Source organism: Camelus bactrianus, chromosome 5, assembly GCF_048773025.1.
Source record: "Camelus bactrianus isolate YW-2024 breed Bactrian camel chromosome 5, ASM4877302v1, whole genome shotgun sequence".
NCBI lineage: Eukaryota > Metazoa > Chordata > Mammalia > Artiodactyla > Camelidae > Camelus > Camelus bactrianus.
The window spans coordinates 25,032,948-25,047,197 of NC_133543.1; the positions used below are offsets into that span (position 1 = coordinate 25,032,948).

Below are 14,250 nucleotides of genomic sequence, written 5' to 3' on the forward strand. Positions count from 1 at the left end.
GATTGACCTTTATCTTTTGTTATACTTGGACATTTACGTATTTTGGGCCTTCTACCAATGTTTATCACTGTGATTAACTTCAGCTGTCTGTGGATTGTTCCACTTTTTTGAGTAACCTAAAGTCCCCAAATCCCAACAATTAGTTTCCAAAAAATTGAGGCAATTTTGTGGTGAAGAGACATGACTGAAAAAAAGGGAAAAGAACAAAAAGCCATGACAGGTTATATGTTCCTTTTTTTTATGCCAGTTGTACATTTGTTGATTCATAGACTGTTGTGCTTTGTCTTGATTTAAAAGATGATGCCTCAAAAGCCTACTATAGATACTGAAGATAGTTGTCACATATTTAGAATATGTTCTGTGTTTAAAAAGCACTGCAACTCTTCATTTCAAATTATAAGAAAAGGAAGGTTTTTAATACGTTATTTATTGTCAATGAAAAATACTTAAAATTACAGTTTCCTTTGAAATTTGCTCAAGTGTCAGAAACATAGGGCTCAGATTTTACTTGTGATTTTTATTTAAAATTTGACTATATAAATAGAAGATAGCTGTATGTATTTATTCTATAAAATAGATTTGTCTTGCAATAAAATAGCAGGTTTTCTAGCAAAAAGCAGGAAAGAAATATAGTCACCATATTTTACTAAGAACCATTGCCCAGACAACGTTTTTAGATGTTAACTTTTGGCTTTTGCATGGTTGTTGACAAGACTGAAGAATTACGATACACTCTGAAAAAACTCAAAATAGTTTTTTGCAATAACATTAAAAAGTTTGTAGAAGTCAGAGTAGAGAATACACCTGCTCAGGGTGGAGCAGTGGGCAGTGTAATGTTTTTTGAAAATTCATTTCTTTACTCTGTTAACCAGAATGTTACACCATCTTAACGTCCTGGAATAAATAGTCCAAGGAGACTGAGGAAATGGAAGGGTCAAATATTCGTAAGATTGTTAACCCAGATAAAGTGCCTTCTTTTTTGAGAAAAACTGTTATCAAACATGATCTTTGGTTGTATTTGTGCATTTTACCTATCTGAGAATTTTTGCAGGAGGTGGAATGGGGGAGAGGGTTCTTATAATGCTACATAAATTTGGCTAGGGAAAATTTATGAGAAAAAAGTATCAAGAGTATATCTGTTGTATATTAATGTAGATATTGTCCAAAACAGCTGAGTTAGAGCATACATATAATTAATAAGGTGGTTATGCCAGAATTCAGTTATTCCACATAATATATTCTTTCTCAATTTCTCTTGGATACAGTTAACTTTTTCTTTTGAGATAATAACCTATTATTACCCTCTCTGAACAAAAGATACTCGTTTTAATAGAGTCTTTTTCCACATCTTGAGTTAACTAAATTGCACCTGAATGGGAATTGGAAAATAAATTATTTCTCATAAAATGTACTACTGTCTAATCCTTGATGGTGGAGATAGATTCCAGTTAATAATGCTTGCTTCAGAATGTGATTTTTGAAGAATTAATCTGGAATAAAACTTACTATTCAAAAGGTTGAGAGGCAATTAAAAAAGCAATGTCACTTGTGTTTGATGAGAGTTTATGAGAGGGAGGTGACCTCAATAACAGATGTTAATGACGGAGTGAAGAGTAAAGGAATTACAGCTACCTATGGAGATACTGCTGTCATTTCAGTTATTCATAGTCAGGAGAGTTCATGTATAAGGACTTCAGCATTTAAAATATGTCTTGTTTATTTGCTACTGAAAACGAGGCCTTGGTACCAACTGAAGGCAAGCCTCAGTACATTAAACCTACTAGATTTTTAAAATACAGTTCATCTTGATAAAATAGTTTAATATCTGTAATTAAAATGTGACTTTAGGAGGAGAATTTAGAAATGAAATCTGATAGTCATTGAAAGTGCCTTTTTAGTGCAGGTCTAAATGTGAAATCTTTTCTTTCAACCTGCGTTTCATAGATTATCCTTGAGTTAACAGGAATTGAAGCTGTAAGTCAGGAAAACTTCTGAATATTCTGCTTCTGAAACATAGTTCTGGGGTTCATTTTTAAATATCTATTTTACAATTATGAAAAGAGTACAGAAAGTGGATTTGAAATGAGTCATAATGAGAAAAATGACTTACTGGTTGATGAATGTATGAAATTGATGAACGTGTGAAGTTAGGTAAGCAAGACAAAGTGGGACATAAAGCAAGTGTTGATCGTCCTAGTGAAAATCACCAGTGCGTAGCTTGTGTGCCATATTCTGAGCACAGCTTTGAGCACAGCTGAGGTGGATGGGAAGCAGAATTGAAAAGAGATGAAAAAAGCAGTTGGCAAACCTATAGAAAAAAAAAATACATATATATATATATATTTGATCTGAAATTCTACCAAGTACTATTTTGAAAACAATAATGTGAGGAGAAAATGTTTAATAGAAATCCTGGTGGCTGCAAGTTTAAGAATCCTGAAATTTATATCCCCTTCAGCATTGACTTACTGCACCTACTACCACCACCAACCCTCACCCAAAAAAGGGAAGTAATTGAGTAATATTTTTCATCACTAAAGAGCAACTGTATAAAATAGTTTAGCCTACAAATAGGCTACACCTTTATCTTTAGTAGAAATTATCTGGAAATTATTCTGCCATTTATAATTTTGCCTGAATAAACAGAGCTACATGATTTTTATTTTGGGGGGCTTTGTAAATTAATGTCCCGTAATTCCTTTGGGTTCTGAAATTGCATGTAATGGCATTGTTTTAAAAATGAAATGTAAAAAAAAAATGAAATGTATATTTAATTCTCCTTTTCAGTCTCACAGAATATGATTACGTAAAGTAAATATTAAATATCACTAAGGAAAACTATCTTGTGTGAAATCTTTCTAAAACAGGTTTGTGGTGACTGAAGGAAGAACAGGGATATGTTAGTCTCATATAGAGAATAACCAGAGTTGTGGATTTGGTTTTGGAAAATTTTTACTTACAGTTTTATATAGCAAGAAAATGAAGGAATATGAAATTATAGTGGATATTCAAAATATAAGTATTTAAAGTGTTGACCTGACACTCATATTTCCATTGTCATGATTGATGGTGATTAATCATGCTTTTGCTTGGTGGTGGCATCTCCACTGCAAAAGTAGGTTAAAAGGCCTTTGTTTTGATCCTCCAAGGGTTTTACAAGTAGATTCATTTAAACTATTATTAAAAACATTTATTTTCTACAAAATTTTCAGGATATATTTCATTTGATATATTGAAACTCAAATCAGGAATTTTAACTTTTTATCAAGACAGATAAAAATGGAAAAAATATTTTAAGTTATATTCTGATTTGAAGAATCTAATTGGATAAAATAGAAACCTTTTTTTTCTTCATACAATTTTGTGTTACTCAGAAAATACAAATGTGTGGTGTTAACTGAATCACTTTATATTTTCATTTACTAACTGATTTTACCTTCCAACAGGAGAAAATTCAGATCCAGTTAACACAATCATTTGAAAAAGAGGAGAAGCCCTCAAAAGATGAAGCAGAAAAAGAAAAAGCCAGTGATAAATTGCCCAGAAAAATGTTATCAAGAGGTTTGCAATTTATTTCTGTGTTTTTTAAACAAAAATTTGTTTCACCGTTGATAATTCCACTTTTTACCCCTTGAATAATTACATATACTATATCTCTATTAAAAATGATATGGAACAGACTGAAGGGACGATACAGTTCTGGGCAAAATGGCATAACACAGTTCTGAACATCAGTAAGATGTTTAGCCATAAAACTGTAACACATGCCAAAGTCACCAAGAAAGGTAACTGTCAAGATACTTACTGGTCTGTCTCTCGTATTGAAATAATGGAATCACTATAATTTAAACACTGATTCCACCAAAAATATTATTTTAAAAAAATTCCTTATGATACAAAGAGCTGATGCCAAAATATTCAGTATCCTTTAAGGATATTCTTGAAAACCCAGAATGTTTATCTTTCATAATAAATGTTAATGGACTTCATTGCATACCATTACAAGCCTAAGATGCTCTTTTTAATTTATAAACCCAGTTGTGTTGACCAGTGTTATAAACAGCATAGGGTTATTACATTTAAGCAGGAGAAATAAACATTAATATTGGAAAAAATGTTTTGAAACAAGCCCTTGGTGATAGACCTGATCAAATCTAATTAAATATTCTTTCAGAACTAAAATTCTTACCTATCTCCAAATTATTGCCTCCACTTACATGCATAAGTGAACTAAGCAGATTCAGTTTGCTGCAAATGTAGTTAATTGTCTAAATCATTCTGATCTTTTACTTAAGGAGGCATTTTGAACATGAGGATTGTGGTAAGTATATAAAAAGATCCTTAAGAATTCAAAGTAAATTAAAGTGGCACGTTTAACAGATAAATGTTTTTTAAGAATGTGCATAAACATACAGTTATATAAATCCATGTCATGCTCATTATGTGGGATTAGAAAAATTGTGGTCATCTGAATTCATCATGAATTCCCTTTTCCTACTTTGTCAGTTTTTTTTCGATGTGGGGCATCTCATTTTATTTAAGATATGCATCATGTGTAAAAGGGAAAGGGATTTGTTTCAAACACCTTTATACTGGGTTTTTGTGTTGTTGTTTTTTAGATTCCAGTCAAGAATACACTGATTCAACTGGCATAGATCTACATGAATTTTTAGTAAATACATTAAAAAACAATCCCAGGTAAAAATTAAATTTATAAGGTTTACATTGCTTCTAGAGTACCATAATTTTGTTACCTTTGTTTTCATTACTGAGTTAGAATAAGATTGCAATATTTGAAGTACACCAGAAACATTTCAGTTTCTTAGGCTAAGGTGTTGTTGGCCTCTGTGCACACGTGTATAAATATCTTTTTGCATTATGTATGTCACCATGATATAAAAATAATTCATACTCTCTGTAGGAATTTTGGGAAATACAGAATCACCAAGATATTTTTACTCTTAATTGAGATAGAGAGGTATCACTAATCATGAAGAAAGAGAGAGAGAGAAATACACCTCATAATGAAGCACTCAGTAAATAACTTAGTGTATTCATATATAACACGTTTTTGGACTTAATTGAATGCAGAATTCTTGTTCCTTCTTGGTTAGTTTATAAATCTCCAACCCAAAGATTTTTAAGGTGCTTTTGGGGTCACTTTTAACTAATTGTGAAATCCTTTGATTTGCCAGGGTACTAGATAAATAGATTTAGTTTTTTGGCAGGTCATCAACCCCATTCAGGCATTCTCTCCACAAAGAGGCTTTTCCTCAGAGTATCTGACCAACATGTTCTTGGGGTAGAAGACTCCAGGGTTAAGAACCCCTCTTCTAGATGTTAGCTTCCCAGAGTGGTAGTTATTTCACTTACATTGAAGTAGAATTTTCAGTTCATTGGGCAGGTGCGCATGAAAGAAAACATGAACAACTCTCTTTAGTCTCACTGAGGCTTATCTCGAGTGATGCTTCAAGATAAACTTTTCGTTCAGGTTTTGTTTCAGTACCATCTCGATTTTCTATTTTACATTTAACATAAACCCCCAAAGGAAAACCAGCAAAATGAAAGATCTCCTTATAGAGGCTGAAGGAGCATAGATGTGAGGTGAGGAAGAAATTAGTCAAGTTTGCATGAATTTTTTTTTTCCAGTTCAAGTTCATCATTCAGTGGTACCAGTAGGAAGATGAATTCATTAGTTGACAATCATTTGTTGGGTATCTATCATGTGCTAAGAATTATGCTAAACGTTGTAGATATAAAGATGAACAAAATGTAATCTCTGACCCTAAAGTATTCACCATCTCTGTGCTAGGAAAAACTATATAATATATAAATTAGAATAGATGTTGTAAAAGAAGTTTTTCAAGCTGCCATAAAAACTTGGGGAGGGGACACCAACCTCTGTTTGAAAGGATATAGAGAGGCTTCACTGAAAAGATTATACCCCCACTCACTCCCCCCACCCCCCAAAAAAAGAATGGCAAACAAAAAGATTATGCCTGAGCTGAGTCTTGAATTCATAGTGCTTGGGAACTATCCATACAGAGGAGCTTGAGAAAGCCATTCCAGGGAGAGACCAGAGCATCACAAAGGCACAGTAGTGTGAGAGGGGAGATGGCATGTCCAAGCAAGGACAAGATAGTACACTCTGGTTCTAGCAGGGAAGCATGTGGCAGGTGATTCTAGAAAGTGTTGGAATGGGTGTTGGTGAGGTAAGAAGACAGATTATTCGGCTGTCTTCAACCTAAGATAGTACCAACACGCTGGGGAGGTGAGTAAGTATGGAGTGTTACTGGGAAGCCAGGGATGCTAAAAAGATCTGTGAGACAGTAGTGAACAATGAAAAAATAGTCTTATTTGAAATTCCAGTACTGCACCGTTTGAGAAATACTGAGTATGGCATGCTACCTTGAGGGGTAATTACAGATATTTAAGTAGAGTAATGCCCACAATCAGATTTGCATTTTAGAAAGATCAGTTAGTTCATTAGTGAGGGGCCAAGATCATACGAAGTGTGGGTAGGAGAAGACAGAGGAGTATAGAGAGGAAAGGACATACTGGAAAGACATTTAAGAAGCACCGTGGCAGGACTTGGTGATCATCTGGCTGTGGAAGAGTTGTGGCACGGCAGAGCTGAACAGCTGCTAGTTTCTGGCTGCATTGGCAGCTCCTGTTAACAGAGGAAGGGAAGACGAGGCAAGCCTGAATGGGGCAGGGCATGTTCTGTTACAAATAAGCATAGTTTGAGGTGCCTAATGGAAAGCCAGGAGGTAAGATCTGTCAGCTGTTAAAAGGCTCTGGTTTCCGAGTAAACAAGCATGGCTGCTGTTACAGATGAGGAGTTAGCAGTAGAGGTAAAGCTTGCTCTGTATGAGTTTGCCCAGAGAGTTGTAATAATGACAAGGACAAAATCTATGGAAAGACAGTGTATAGAAGGTAGATGAGAAGGAAGAGACAGAGTCCTAAAACTAACAAAAGAATCGTGAGCACCTTTGTCTTAGTAGTCAGCCAAAGGGCAACAGTTTCATGAAAGGCAAAATGAAACAACCGATGAGACTGGGAAACCAAGAAATTTCTGTGTTTTAATGAGCCATTTCATTTGGGGTAGGATGGTGCAGACCAGAATTCAGTGGGTTAAGGAATAAGGGGGAAAGTAGAAAATACATAGCTAGTTTGAGTAAAGCAAGATGGGATCCTAAACAGGCAGAATTTTTCTTTGCAGTGAACCTGTAAAAGAGACATCAACAAGGTCAAAGACTAGAAATCCATACTTAGATATTCCAAAATCGTTTTCTTTTGTGCAGTTCTCTGTTTTCCTCTACAAATGCAAAAGTTAACTTATCTGCATATGCACTTTTGAAGTGTACAATTTTATGGTTTTTAGTGTATTCACAGATATATGCAGCCATCCTACGATCAATTTTAGAACTTTTCCATCACCCCAAAAGAGAAGCCCTGTACCCTTTTGCTCTCACCTCCCTATGCCCTGAATCCTAATTTAGTTTGTCTCTGTAGACTTCCCTGTTTTGCGTGTATCATGTGAGTGAGATCATAAATATGTGGTCCCTTATGATTGGCCTCATCCGCTTAGCATAGTATTTTCAACTTTCATCCACGTAGTAGCATGTATCAGAACTTTAATCCTTCTTTGTATGCATTTATACATATATAGGTGAATAAATATTTATTTATAAATGTATAGTTGAATAATTCATGTAACAGCTAATGTATAACTTATTAATAATGTCAGTGCGGATTAGGAAGTTGTAGCTAATGTTAAATTTAGTGAGCAATATGATTTGCAAATTAATTGATGACTCAGTGTTCTCTCAGCGAAACCCACAATTGCCAGATATACATGACACAAAATTAGTGATAAGCCTGGCAAATTTCCACCAGAGCTTTCAAGATTGGGTATTGCTTAGAGAATTCCTTTAGATGTTAAGCAGATTTTTAGTGATACTAAAATTTAGTCAACCTATTATTTCAAAATTTTTCTTCAGATCATTAAATCTTTATCTTGTTCTTAGCCCAGTAAATAAACTTAACCTCAGATGTTAAATAACAGTTTATCTGGAATTCCTGTTTGCAAGAAATATTTTCAGAAACTACAATTATTACTCATTACTAGACTGGAACCTAGGAACCTAAAGTTGTCCAAGATAGAGATTATACTCACTGACATGATTTTATACCTGTTTTCTGTTGCTTTTATACCCATTTTGTGTAAATTCTATAAAGTACTGAAGAGATATGGACAGTACAGGCTATGATTACGTCACCGATGGAGGGGAGCAGCCCCGTGGATTAATCCTGAGAATGTATATTTTAAAAGTAAACTGTTGCTCTGGGGAACATCATGTAATTGTTCTGTGTTTGAAATATTTTCTAAAATTACTTTTATTGGAGGTAATGTTTGAATCATTTTATTTCTTACCTGTTGCAGATATTTGACTAAGGTCATATGGAACATTGGGAAGGGGAGGTGGTCAGATGGAAGCATTATTGTTTTCTTCCTCTTTAGTTGCCAGTGGTATACCAGCTGCACACACTTTCTATAAAGTTAGTTCTGATATAATGACCAGAACACTGTTAACTGAAAGATTGTTGTGCCTTCATTTTAACTTTAGGTAGTAGTAGTTTATCAACCAGCTTGACTGAGACCCTTGTTTTTGTTATTTCTTTAATAACAGCATATATTGATTCCTTTTAATGGTTGTACAATAACTTAAGTGGATGTGCCTGCTTTTGGATTCATGTGCTAATAAACCTTAGGCCTTAAGAAGAGTAATTTGTGGATCTGTTAGTTAAGGTGCTGTTTGTAATGCTTCTATAAAAGATTATTAAATTTTGACTTACGGCTATTACCAAAATACCACATCTTGACTATAGATTTGAAAATTTGGAAGCTTGGACTAAGCTACAGCGAATTAAAGGCAGGAAGTGTAAATCTTGAGAACTTAGGAAGTTAATTGGTCTTATTTTTCTAATAAGTTCTACTTTTTACTAACTGAAAATTTAGTAAACTAAGCAGAGGAATTTAATTTAAATAGTGAGTTGTCCAGGTGGTAATAGAAAATCATCTGCCAGCCATAGATCTACATGTGAAAGGGAAAAAAAAAAAGCCTGAATTTGTATAGCAAGTAAAATTGTTAGATTTTGTTTTCCTTCCTGGAGACAACAGAAGTTCCTTTTCAATGCCAGTTCATTTACTGAAGAACATTTCGCATATCTTATGCCTTCTGTTCAGCTCAGAGAAGTCCAATTTAAATGTACTGTTTGATAAATACTGAATCAGTTGCCTGCCTCAGATCCCTTTTTTCTTCCCTACAATAAGTGTATAAAATACACTAGGAAAGTTACTGGAAATTATCATCTCAAGACAAACTGATCCCAAAATAATTAGATGAAAAGAGGATCTTACAGTTAAATAAGTAAGTCCTTTTTTGAGGAAAACCTTATGAAGTAAAAATTTCCCATCCTCCACCAAAAATTTAAGGAAAAAACATTAGAAACCATGGGTGAGATGCTCTGATTAATTTATTTCATGCAAATACTTTTGTTGAGCTCCTCTCTATAGTCCAAATAACTGTATTGATAATTGTGATAAGCACTATTAAAGAAAGGTATGAAAGAAACAAGTTCTAAGAAAGAATACAAGAAGTTGTCTTAGGCAAAGGAAACAGCATGTTCAAAGAAGCTGTGAAAAGAAGGAGCTTGGCAGGTACAGGGAGAAGCCAAGATAAGAGCTCTCTGAGTGAGGGGCAGGAAGTGAGGCTTAAGAGGTAGATGAAGACCAGGTCATGGCTGCCATGTAGGCCACATCACAGATGTTCAGTTCTAGCCTAAGATCAGTGAGAAGCCTGTGATAAATACTTAACCAAGGCAATGACATGTGCTCACTTATATGTTTTTAAAACATCATTATGGATGCTAGGTAGAACAGATTAGAAAGGAACAAGGAAAGATACAGAGAGATAATATACGGCTTTCATTACAGTGGTTAAGCCAGAAATCCTGATTGCTTGGATCCAGGGTAGTGGCAGTGGAAATAGATGAAAAATGGATTTAAAAAAAATCAGGTAGAAGGTAGGTAAAATTTCCAATAGTGATTAACTACATAGGAGGATTTGAAAAACAAGAGTAATGGGCCAAAAATGCTTCTAGTACAACATACTGGATGAAAGGTGGTGTTACTTCCTGAGGTGGAGCATACTAAAAGAGAACCAGGTTTGGGAGCAAATTTGAATGTTGCTGGAATTTTGTGATAAAATGTAATCCTGTTTTCAGCTTTGGGTTTGAAGTCACCAGGTAGGCATATTTTTCTCTTGATTTTTTTCAACTAATATAAAAATATGTATGGTCAATATTACTTAGTTTTCTGAGACTTATTTTGCAGGATAGAGAGGATCAAACTCAGGGCTGGTATGTAGACTTTCAGGCAACTTAAGCAGAGGGCACCATTCCTTCTTGGAACGTGAGGGGATACGCTACTATATAGTATTTATTTGGATGGGGAACATTAACCTGTTGGCCTAGTTTCTTGATCTATGAAATTTTGGGAACAGAACTGAATGATCTGCAAAGCTGCTTCTAGCTTTAAGATTCTATGAGGTTTGTTTTTGTTTTGGTTTGGTTTTTCCCACATGCACTTGAAATTTACGGTGAACACAGAAATACTCGCTTGAGCCGTGTTCTTGGTGTGTGCGGAAGGAGGTCCTTTGGGTTGTGGTACCATTAATTTGTTATAGCCCAAGTGCACTAAATAGGACCCTAATGGTCTAAAGGAGCACATGCAGGTATTCCCCAGAGTCTATTTATTTTACCTGTTGGAGGTCTTCCGTTCATTTTGATTTTTATGGGAAAAATTCCCAAAGTCTTAAAAATATATAATAGCAATTTACAGAAAGATTTGAAATGTCCTCTTCTCCTGAGTTAGCGTTAGTACTATAGCTCATTCTGCTCTGCTTTAGTTCCACCTGTATACTAGCATTGGTTCCCACAGGAGTGTTCCTATTGTTACTGGCATTGCATGTTCTTTAGGGTACTGTTTCTATGGAGTTCAGCATGATAACAAAGTCATGAGCCTAACCAAAGATGTCTGTTTCCCTGCTACCTCTTAGCTTTACTGAGTAAGGAAGTAAAGACTAATATGCTCTTATAATCCATATATTTACAGAACAGAATCTAATATATTCATACTTAGTAAATCAAAAGATACCTATTTTAAGAATGGCCACAAGTTGATCATTGTTGAAGTTGGGTGATATTCTCTCTACGTTTGTATATATTATGAAGTTTTCCATAGTAATTTTTAAAAGTAATCTTTCATTCTTTTAAAATACTACTTTTTTTTAAAGAAAAAAGCATGTAAATATTCTATCATCAAGCTATGGTTTTAAGAAAAGAATTAACCATATAAATCCAACATGTATGATTATTTCAGTGTTAAGTTTTACATATAAGAGTGTTCATATTTTGTTTCAGGGACAGAATGATGCTGTTGAAATTGGAACAAGAAATTTTAGATTTCATTGGTAATAATGAGTAAGTTCTGACATTTAACAAAAAAAAAATTGTCATCATAGCTCTTCAAGATTCACTCAGTTAGTTTTTCTTTTACTTGTAGGTCTCCACGTAAAAAATTCCCCCCAATGACATCTTACCATAGAATGCTATTACACAGAGTAGCTGCTTACTTTGGATTAGACCACAATGTTGATCAGAGTGGAAAGTCTGTCATAGTAAACAAAACTAGCAATACAAGAATGTAAGTATCAAGAAATGTAGTTACATGTTACATATGTGTGTGATAATACTTTTATCTTTCTACGGCACCTTTCATCTCAGGTTTTCCACATTTTTTAGTAGCTTAATTCAGCCTTGTGATAGCCTTCTGTGACAGGACCAAAAAAATACCTCTAGCTCACTAGATACAAAATGCACAGGTCTGAACTGAAATAAGACAGATGAATTGAGGACTGGTTTTTAAAAACAAAAGCAAAAAACCCTCAAAGGTCATAATATCAGTGATGTTTGATAACCATCCTCTTAGAGATTTTTTAAATTAATATAATTTAGATAGCTATGGCCAACCACAGGCAAATTTAAAAGAAAAAAGTGAATTTTAACACCCTTACATTTAATTCATTTTCTGTCAGTTTACTATCTTTTCCACCTCTGTTTTTACTTTTTTCTTCACAAATCTCAAGAAGGTGGGACTATTGGTTAATCCAGTCTTATCCATAATGTTGTGTCCCCCTTCTAGGCTATATATAATTTACTGAGGAAAATATTATAAAGAGTTAAGAGGGGTCATTTACTTTAAACGGTGATAGCTTTATAGTATGGTGAAGGAGACAATGTGCTGATATTTGCGAGCAAAGTCCCAGTGCAGAAGCACCTAAAATTGTAATGTATTCATGACACCGCTTTTGCCTATTTGTAAAAGCTAATCCTAGAGCAGTAGTTGATTTCAGCTAAAATTATACTTTGTGATGATCTACATATCAGAAGAATGTTCTATATTTCATATGTGGCAGCAATGAATCTATGGTCATGAACAGCAGTCAGTTTCAGATAGCATAGATAATGCTTTTCAGTTCATTATTTTTCTTCCTTTCTTGAAGCTAGACTTTTCTCAAGGTTCTGTCTATTATGAACCATTCAGTTTGCATGGTTATATTTAATTCACTTATGTCCCTTCTGTTATAATGGCCTTTACCCTTGTAGCTGCCATATTGTTTGCCTGAACTAAGTTGGTCCTCTAACATTTCAAGTAGTATTTTGTCAGCTGTAGATATATTGGTGGAAGCTAGTATTTTTACATGATTGTTACTACAACTAAAATTAAATTAATGAAGACCGATGTCTTTGAGAAGGATCCCATATTTCTTTATGGATTAAATTTTACCTGCAAATATGAATCTGATTTAATTTTCCTCTGCTTATCTTATTAGTCTTTTTAAAATATTTTCATCTTTTAGTCTTTTCCCAACTAGTTATATCATGGCTAGAGTAGAATGGTAACCATAAGTTATAAGCTGGACTGAAGGTGGATATAACTTGACTTCATTTAACCAGTACCTTTCAACATTACTCAGAGCTGCTGGATACCCATGCACATGCCCATGCCCATTAGCAGGCATTTTGACTAACATTTCGACTGGTGATTCTCTAAGGTTTTCAATACAGTGTAACCTCAGTTATTTGAATGCTACGAATGATGTCAGGGTTCTCTTTATCCAGGGAATCAGAAGTTCAGCTAAACACACATGTTTGTGGTGTACTTAAAGAAGAATGAATCAATAGCGTAATTATAACAGGGCATTTCAGATCATTGAAGTTACACTGTATTGTTATTTTGTATCTTCTGAAATATGAAGAAGAATGTAAATCAGAAAACCTTAGAGATCTGCTCCATATTGAATAAAAACAAACTTACCTTTTCCTCATAGGCAGATTACCCGCTCCAGCCTTGAACCAGTGGTGTTGTGGATGTCAACAACCCGGTGTCCACTGGGGTGTCTCATTGGAGCGGGAAGTTGGCGATTGCAGGGCAGTAAATTCAGGCATCAATAAAAGACAGAGGTAAGACAGTCTTAAGGTTAGCTGAAATGCCTGCTAATGCTATTTGGTGTGCGAATCCAGCTGCTCTTAGAAAAGTTGCCAGGCCCTTGGTTAAATCTTATAGTTCACTTTGGAATTACAATCTCTCACCGAAGTATAAACTCCATGAATAAGAAAAATGTGACTTTGAACAGCTACAAAAACAGTCATTATAACTAAAAGGGGCAATCGCGTGTCAGATAACAACATACTGCCATTGTCAGAACCAAATAGATAATCTTTCAAACTCCTAAAGAAAGCAGTCTTTTTCTCATCAGTTTGGTCATAAAATTGTTATTACTGTTTTTATTTTTCTCTGTAGTTGTGTATATAGCTTTGTGTGGAGATTGCTCTGTTTCAGTTATCTAAATATATTTTAAAGTGGAGGTTTCTATTATTTGGATAATTTTCATTTTTTAATCTCTTGCATCATTTAACAGGTGGCAGATACAGTACTTTATTAAAAATTCACTAGGTTAAAACAAATATTCAGAAGTATTACTTGATTATATAGTGAAATATCTGGTAAAGTTTACTGAAACTGTCATTACCAGATTTATTTGATTTAGAAATTTATTTATGGTATTCATAATATATTCTATGACTATACAATATGTTTTGAAACTATGTAAAAAAATTGCT

The 14,250-nt window shown here is 34.2% G+C and overlaps 1 protein-coding gene across 15 annotated transcripts in view; it reads left to right on the forward strand.

The window, feature by feature from the left end:
• Positions 1-14,250, forward strand: part of R3HDM1 (R3H domain containing 1) — an 82,610-nt gene that overhangs the window by 18,125 nt on the left and 50,235 nt on the right. For 12 of the 15 annotated variants that reach the window (XM_010973215.3, XM_045508850.2, XM_010973216.3 and 9 more), the window contains 4 exons: positions 3,447-3,561; positions 4,620-4,698; positions 11,488-11,547; positions 11,630-11,770. In XM_010973215.3, coding sequence (XP_010971517.1) covers positions 3,447-3,561; positions 4,620-4,698; positions 11,488-11,547; positions 11,630-11,770 — 395 coding nt within the window. Of the gene's footprint in view, positions 1-3,446; positions 3,562-4,619; positions 4,699-11,487; positions 11,548-11,629; positions 11,771-14,250 lie in introns of those variants that run through there. The other 3 variants (XM_074363574.1, XM_074363575.1, XM_074363576.1) reach the window with 2 other exon arrangements.